General features: G+C 42.4%; 1 protein-coding gene across 1 annotated transcript in view; it reads right to left on the bottom strand.

Annotated features, from left to right (window-relative positions):
- SCP2 (sterol carrier protein 2) overlaps positions 1-8,390 on the bottom strand; it is a 65,271-nt gene that overhangs the window by 5,576 nt on the left and 51,305 nt on the right. Inside the window, exon 6 of the mRNA XM_012807198.2 lies at positions 6,388-6,517. Coding sequence (XP_012662652.1) covers positions 6,388-6,517 — 130 coding nt within the window. The remainder of the gene's footprint in view (positions 1-6,387; positions 6,518-8,390) is intronic.

The raw sequence follows: 8,390 nt of genomic DNA, 5'->3' as shown, positions 1-8,390 counted from the left end.
CAGGCTGGGGATTCGAACCCGCCACCTTAGGTGTATGTGGCTGGCACCTTAGCCGCTTGAGCCACAGGCACCAAGCCAATAATAGGATTTTAAAAATATTACTTTCCGTATTATCAAAGTAAAGTGATGGGGAAAAGACTAGACAACAAAGACTAATATCTCATTGCTAAATTAGCGATAATCTCTAATATCTCATAGCTAAATTGTCTACTTGGAGCACATGAGAGGTGGAGTACAGAAGAAAATTCACCAAGAAATCACATTTTTTCAGCAGTGTTTTAGGCAATCAATTAAAATAATAATACTACTCTAGCAGTTGGCTCCTCCTCTCATTAAGAAATAGTTCAAATCAGGCTGGCACCATGGCTCAGTAATCCTAGCACTCTGGGAGGCCGAGACAGGTGGACTGCTTGAGCTTAGGAGTTGCAGACCAGCCTGAGCAAGTGAGACCGTTTCTACTAAAAATAGAAAAACTAGCCCAGCATAGTGGCAGGCACCTGTACTCCCACCTACTTGGGAGACTGAGGTTGCTGTGAGCTATGATGATGCGATGGCATTCTACCCAGGGTGACAGAGTGAGACTGTCTCAAAAATAAAAATAAAATAAAATAATTAAATAAGAAAAGAATAAGAAATAGTTCAAATTAAAGTTGGTCTCTGTGTAGAAATCAAGCCATTTTCTATTTTCATTCATGGCTTTTATCTGAAATGACCTAATTTGCATATATGCATTTTCTGTGCCAAATAGACAAGGGCTCCTGCCGGTCTTTTTCACTGCCCTATCTGCAGGCCTCTGAAGAGTGCCAGACACATAAAAGACAATCAATAAATACTTGCTGAATAAATGAATAGATGTCCAACAGCTGATCAGATAATCTGTGCCTTAATAAAAGGTGAGGGTACACTGTTAAAGCATAGCATGCCCATATTACTAAATACCTAAAACAAGCTAGGAAAAATAGGTTTTTATTATATGTCTTATAACTCAGGAATAGCCCTAAAAAGACTCTGATTCAATGGTCATTCTAGCTTGGCTGCTAAAAACATTTACTCTGATTACTGGAAAAAGGATCTGAATCCTTAAAATGAAATACATAGTCTAGAAAATTCGGGTTCTATTGGAGATACGTAACATCAATGAGCAGAAAGGAAAAAACAAACAGAGATAGTTGGACCTGTGCACAGTATTTTAAGAAAAGACTCTTAGTCGTTGGAAGGTGACCTGAGGAAATAAAATCTGCTATTGCTGTTCCTGTAGTATCAGCATTTACTGAGCTCTAGCTATGCTGAGCACTTCACACAGCTGGTCGTCTCTTTTGGTCTTTTTAACAATCCTATGAGGTCAGAGAGGTCAAATTACTTGCCCAAGGTCAGAGCTAGTAAGTGTCTGAGCTAGTTCTGAATGCAGATTCCTGTCGCTAAAGCTAAAACTCCCCTTTGTTAGGTTTTACTCCTTCCTGAGTAATACAAAGAATGCAAACATTCCAAAGTTCCGTTTTAACTGGCCTTCACCAATCATCAGCATCTGATGAATCACCCCAGATGCTTTCCTAGTCCCCCCAGTCCTTTTGAGGAGCTTATACAAGTCTATGTGCCCAAGCAAAATTAATATTTAATGTATAGGCTGGGGAAAAAGCAGTGATTTACTAAATACTTACTATCTGGGTGTTTTATACGTGTCTATCTTATCTCATTTAATCCCCCAACAGCTCTATGAAAAGGCTGTGCTCTTTTTTTTTTTTGAAGTTTTGGCCAGGGCTGGGTTTGAACCTGCCACCCCCAGGCGCCTTACTCCTTGAGGCATAGGCACCACCCTAAAAAGGCTAAGCTCTTTCCACTGTACCTTGGGGGTGGGAGACCCTAAGGCCTTCTGTAACATATCGCTTAATGAAGGGTTAATACTGAGCACTCCAGTGCTGAGAGGGCAGGAAAAAGGAATAAAATAAAAGAATAATGCCATGTTATATTAATCTAAGGGGGCTTCCTTGAGACCTGCTACGTGAGTTGTTTGCAAGGAAAGGAGGGAGGGGCAGAACTCAGGGAGCAGATACTAACAGGTATCCAGATGGCAAGAAAAAGATGATGAAAAATGCACAAAATCGCAAAGTCCTTAATAGAATCAGGTACATAACCATTACCAAGCTCCTCGAGTACAAGCAAATGAAATACATTTAAGTACATTTTACTTCATTAACAATAAGCAAACCTCCTAACACTAGGTACAATTCTTAAGATGCCAGTTCAACCTAGGACAGGTTATTAATGCTTTAACATAGCTAATCTCTAACAAACAGCCATTTGTTGGTTGATGTAAAAGGAGCTGGCACTTTCCAGTGGTGGCTTTTACTGGGTAAGTCCATATTTCAACACCATTCCAGGCTGCCAACAGGTGTCCATTTCAGCAGAAATTACCCTGCCTCAGGGTGAGATCCCTTTGGATCTGGGATGGGGCATCTCATATGAGGAGAGCATATAGCAAGGGCCTACCTGGTGGGGACACAGCTTTTCTGAAATCATTCAACAGCTTTCCATAGCATGTTATCTTTCATGACAAAACAAACAACAAACAAGAGGAAAAGGAGAAATTTTTTTTTTAATTCACCTTAACAGCTACTTGGGGACAGCAGAATATTAAAATAACCATGAATTTTTAGTCATTTAAAAAAATTGGCACTGAATGGGCACCGTGGCAGGTGGATTGCTTGAGCTCAGGAGTTTGAGACCAGCCTGCGGAAGAGCGAGACCCCATCTCTACTAAAAATAGAAGACGTTGTGGTCCACATCTGTAGTTCCAGCTACTCAGGAGGCTGAGGCAGAGGACCGTTTGTCCCATGAGTTTGTGGTCACTGTGAGTTAGGCTGATGTCATGGGATCTAGTGTGGGCAGCTGAGTGAAATTCCGTCTAAAAAAATTAATTCATTAAAAAATTTAAAAATCATCACTACTATAATTCCCAAAGTTCCATTTCTAAAAGCTGGAATCTGGATGAAGCCTTTAGCTTTTCTCCCTATCCCGCCTTAGAATGGCAGCTCAAAGAATACAAAGTTATAGTCATTTTTCTGCCATTCATTTGGGAAGGAAAAAAAAAAAAAAAGGACTGTTAATTCAGGAGCCTTCTGCAACAAAGCATGCTGCCCACAGCAGATGGACGCCCTTCCTGCTGCTCGGCTTTTCCTTCATTAAGTTCTCAGCGATTCTTTCACTCATCACAGTACTCGGAACAGTCACATCACTGTACTCTACTTCTCCTGCCTCCAAGCTCTACACTCTTCCTCTCCTCTCAAAATGAGCCTGAATATTTAAATACTCTTTCAGAGAAAGAGGCATCCTCCCATCCTCTTACTCAGACTAACCTTTGTGGCACCTGTGCTCCCGATGTGTTGGTAAAGAAACCCCAACACCGTTGACAGGCCTCCTTCTACACAGCTCCCGGGTCTCACTGTCTTCACCCTCAAGATCTCCAGCATTACTCTAAAACCACTCACGTTTCCCACTGCCAACACTCAGGCTGGCCATCCTCTCAGCTCACTTAGTGGCAATATCCATCCTCCTAAATGTTCTGCCTCTGATCTGTCCCTTTCCAATTCATCAGGTCTAAGCCACCAGCTTCATTCTTTAAAATACAGCTTTGATTTTCACTTTTCTACTTAAAAAGCTTTAATGGATTGATTATATACCATATAACTTTCAAAGTTCCTATCCTGGTATTTTAAATCCTCCAAAATCTGGTCCTCCATGTATCCTTTTTTTTTTTTTGAGACAGAGCCTCAAGCTGTCGCCGTGGGTAGAGTGCCACGAATGACATCACAGCTCACAGCAACCTCCAACTCCTAGGCTCAAGTGATTCTCTTGCCTCCACCTCCCAAGTAGCTGGGACTACAGGGGCCCGCCATAATGCCTGGCTATTTTTTGGTTGCAGCCATCATTGTTGTTTGGCGGGCCTGGGCTAGATTTGAACCTGTCAGTTCAGGTGTATGTGGCTGGCGCCTTAGCCACTTGAGCTACAGGTGCTGAGTCTATCCTATTTTTATTTTTTTATTTTTATTTTTTTTTTGAGACAGAGCCTCAAGCTGTCACCCTGGGTAGAGTGCTGTGGCATCTCACAGCAACTTCCAACTGCTGGGCTTAAGTGGTTCTCTTGCCTCAACCTCCCAAGTAGCTGGGACTATAGGCACCCGCCACAATGCCCGGCTATTTTTTGGTTATAGTTGTCATTGTTGTTTGGCAGGCCCGGGCTAGATTCAAACCCGCCAGCTCTGCTGTATGTGGTTGGCGCCCTAGCCACTTGAGCGGTGCTGGCCTCTATCCTATTTTTAAATGACACCAAGTTCTCTCCAACACGAGAAATTCAACAATACAATATAGCTATACTGTATAACAATTGTATTGTTAAATTGCTAAGTTCTGAATGCTTACTAAGTGGCGCTCATTCATTCTATTGTTTGTTTCTAAATTACTTATTTTTTGAAGGCCTACTATGGGTCAGGTACTATTCTAGGTACTGGACTGCAGCAGAGAACCTGAGAGGCAAAATGGTCTTCCTTCACAGAGCTTCTAATCCCAGCAGGAGGTATGGGCACTAAGTAGATAAATAAACATTACATGGTATGTCGGACAGTGATATGGCAAAAATACCACTAGGGATGGTAATGGGGATTTGATTTTTTAAAGGGTGGTTAAGGGAAGGCTCACTTAGAAGGCTGCATCTGGGCAGAGATCCAAAGAAGCTGCAGGAAAAGGCCTGAGGATCTCTGGGGGTCGATAATCTCAGGCAAAGTGAACAGTGAGTAGAAAGCCTCCAAACCAGAAGCACCCCACATTCAATCAAGCAACAGCAAGGAGGCCTGTGTTACTTGAGCAAAGTATGGGATAAAGTGGTAAAACACGGAACTGTGGCCAGATCACACGATGCCATCATACAAGCTCTGCTTTTACTTGCAATGAGCTGAAAGCCATTGGAGAGTTTTGAGCAGAGAATGGGTAACAATCTGACTTAATTTTAAAATGATCACTCTGGGCCAGATGTGGAGGCTCAAGCTTGTAATCTTATCACTCTGGGAGGCCAAGGCAGGTGAAATCACTTGAGCTCAAAGGAGTTGGAGATCACCCTAGACAAGAGCGAGACCCCGTCTCTGAAAATAGCCAGGCGTTATATGGCAGGTGCCTGTAGCCCCAGCTACTTGGGAGGCTGAGGAAAGAGGATCATTTGAGCCCAGGAGTTTGAAGTTGCTGTGAGCTATAATGCCACATCATTCTACCAAGGGTGACAAAGTGAGACTCTGTCTCAAAAAAAAAAGCCAAACAAAAAACTAGTCAATTAAGCAGCTAGATATAAGATATATACTTTGGAGTTCAGAAGACATAAATCTGGGAGTCATCATTGTAAGACTGTTTTTAAAGCATGAGCCTAGATGAAAAACCCAGGGAGTGAATGCACATAGAAACTAAAGTTTGGAACATTTCAATGCTGGGAGAATAAGGAAGTCTAATATTATGAGGGCTGGGATATTGAATTTAGCTGTGTAGTAGATATTGGTGACCTTGATAATAACAGTTTTGGGATAGTGATGAAGACAAAAGATGACTAAAGTGGGTTCAAGAAAAATGAGAAGAACTGGTGATAGTCCCAGCTACTTGGGAGGCTGAGGCAAGAGAATTGCCTAAGCCCAGGAGCTGGAAGTTGCTGTGAGCTGTGACGCCACAGCACTCTACCTAGGGTAATAAAGTGAAACTCTGTCTCTAAAAAAAAAAAAAAGAAAAGAAAATAGGTACCACTTACTAGTCCATTTACAGATAAGAAAGTCAAATCTCAGAGACATTAAATAACCTGTTCAAGGTCAGAATCTGTAAATGGGGCTTGGTGCCTATAGCTCAACTGGCTAAGGCGCCAGCCACATACACCTAAGGTGGCAGGTTCAAATCCCCAGCCCGGACCTGCCAAACAACAATGACGGCTGCAACCAAAAAATAGCCGGGCGTTGTGGCGGGAGCCTGTGGTCCCAGCTACTTGGGAGGCGGAGGCAGGCGACTCGCTTGAGCCCAGGAGTTGGAGGTTGCTGTGAGCTGTAATGCCACGGCACTCTACCCAGAGGGACAGCTTGAGGCTCTGTCTCAAAAAAAAAAAAGAATCTGTGAATGGCAAGGCCAGGAGCCCAACCCAAGTTTGCTAATTCCAAAGTTTAAGATTGGCAACTCTGTGGTGGAGCCTCCAAATCTCTGCAAAGAGGTGGCTTTAACCTGCTCCCCAGGATTCACAGGTTCTTTAACAAGGTCCTACATCTCTAAAGTCAGCCCTTTTGGGAAAAGAAAGCAGATCCCCATATTCCTGGCTGACGGCCCCTGTAAACCTGTCAGTACTTCTGCAACTGAAGTCACCACTGCACTCACCTGAGTTAGGAAGCACCGATCCTTTGCCGTTCTTCACATCCACCACCCAGGTGGCCTCTTTCCCCCCAGGGCCATCCTTCACCTTGAAGGCAAAAATACCACCAATTTTCTTCACAAACTGTTCCCCTTCCTGGAAAGAAAAATAACACTGCGAGTTATAAGAAGTCCATTTCTCTGGCTTTCTCCCCAAGCAAATTAATTTTAAATAGATACATGATGTGAGCAGCTGGGCCAGAGGGCAGTTCCCAAGGTCCCTTGGGATCCTTCACCCGGAAAAGTCTGAAAGGCGACCAGGCAACAACTCCCATATCTGCCAAATCTTTCATTGAAATGGCTTTTTGGTATAACTGGAGAAAGGGACGTGAGGGTAGGGGATGCACGGCAGCATTTTCTGCCAAAATACCTTTCACGTGTCTCAATAATTCAGAAAAGATTCTGGCCCCCACTCTCTTTTTATGTAGGTAGATTCTTTTATATACATTTGTGAGTCCTTGAAATCAGAACTTAAAGACAAGCAATTCTGAAATCAAGCCTTTTTTTTTTTTTTTTTGGTCAACCCATTTTCTGTATCAGTATAAGGAATTATAGAAGTGACACACTTTTGGATCTTAGAGAATGAAGCTGGCCTAAGCAGGAAAAACCTAACCTCAGACCCGCATCTCTGCAGGGGGCCTCCTTTTCTTTCTCCTTCATTCCCATTCTGCTTTATCTTTTCTTTCTGAAACATTTATTGCACCAGACATTGGTCCAGGCACCAGGGATAAGGAAGTGGGAGTCAGAAAAGGACATGGTAATAACATACCATGATCACTAGGACAATACACTGGCATCAAATGACACAAGGGAACTACAGGAGCCCAGAGCAGCAGCTAAGCCAGGCGGCAGGGTGAATAGTGAAAGGATGACAATGACCTCACACAACTAATTAAAAAATAATAATAATAATCTTATTGAAATTCAGGTATTTTTCTTTAGCAAAAAAACATATATTTTCTGACTGTGGAAAAAATCAGAAAATATCAATGAAAAAGAAAATATAATCGTGCATAATTTTATCACTCAAAGGAAAACATATTGGGGCTCAGTGCCTGTAGCTCAAGCAGCTAAGGCACTAGCCATATACACGAGAACTGGTGGGTTCAAATCCTGCCCGGGCCTGCCAAACAACAATGACAACTACAACCAAAAACTAGCCAGGCGTTGTGGTGGGTGCCTGTACGCCCAGATACTTGGAGGCTGAGGAAAGAGAATTGCTTAAGCCCAGGAATTAGAGGTTGCTGGGAGCTGTGATGCCATGGCACTCTACCAAGGGCGACAGCTTGAGGCTCTATCTCAAAAAAAAAAAAAAAAAAAAAAGAAAAGAAAAGAAAAGAAAAACATATTTGGTGTAGGGCAGCAGGTTTGAACTTGGCCCTGGCCAAACTGCAACCAACAAATAGCCAGGTGTTGTGGCGAGCGCCTCTATTCCCAGCTACTCAGGAGGCTGAAGCAGGAGAATCACCTAAGCCCAGGAGTTGGAGGTTGCTGTGAGCTGTGATGCCACGAACTCTACAGAAGGTGACAAAGTAAAACTGCAAAAAAAAAAAAAAAAGAAAGAAAGAAAACCATATTTGTTGTAAATTCCATCTTTTTTTTCCTGCCTACATAAATCATAAATGGGGTCATATGGTTTCGTAATCTACTTTTTCTGTTTAATATAATTATCCCCATTACTGTGCCCCTCAATATTTTTCTCTATAATTTTAAATAGCCACGTATACATCTTTAATTGTAAAAGTGTGCCATATTTTAACAGATACCCAGTTGCTTTTTATTTAGGCCAGTGCTAACTTCTGGCTTGTATCTCAATGTTGTGAATAACAGTATTATACATAAATATTTTTACACAGCCTCATTAGTTTAAGGATAAATTCCTAGAACTAAACCTAGATGATTAAGGACACTCCATCTGGGAATCAGTTTGAGTTCCTGCTCTTCCACACACTACAAAACTAGCCCAGTTT

This window comes from Otolemur garnettii, unplaced genomic scaffold (assembly GCF_000181295.1).
Source record: "Otolemur garnettii isolate 467f Iridium unplaced genomic scaffold, OtoGar3 scaffold00066, whole genome shotgun sequence".
Classification (NCBI taxonomy): domain Eukaryota; kingdom Metazoa; phylum Chordata; class Mammalia; order Primates; family Galagidae; genus Otolemur; species Otolemur garnettii.
Note: the sequence above shows the minus strand (reverse complement) of the source record. Positions and strands in the feature narration are given on the sequence as shown.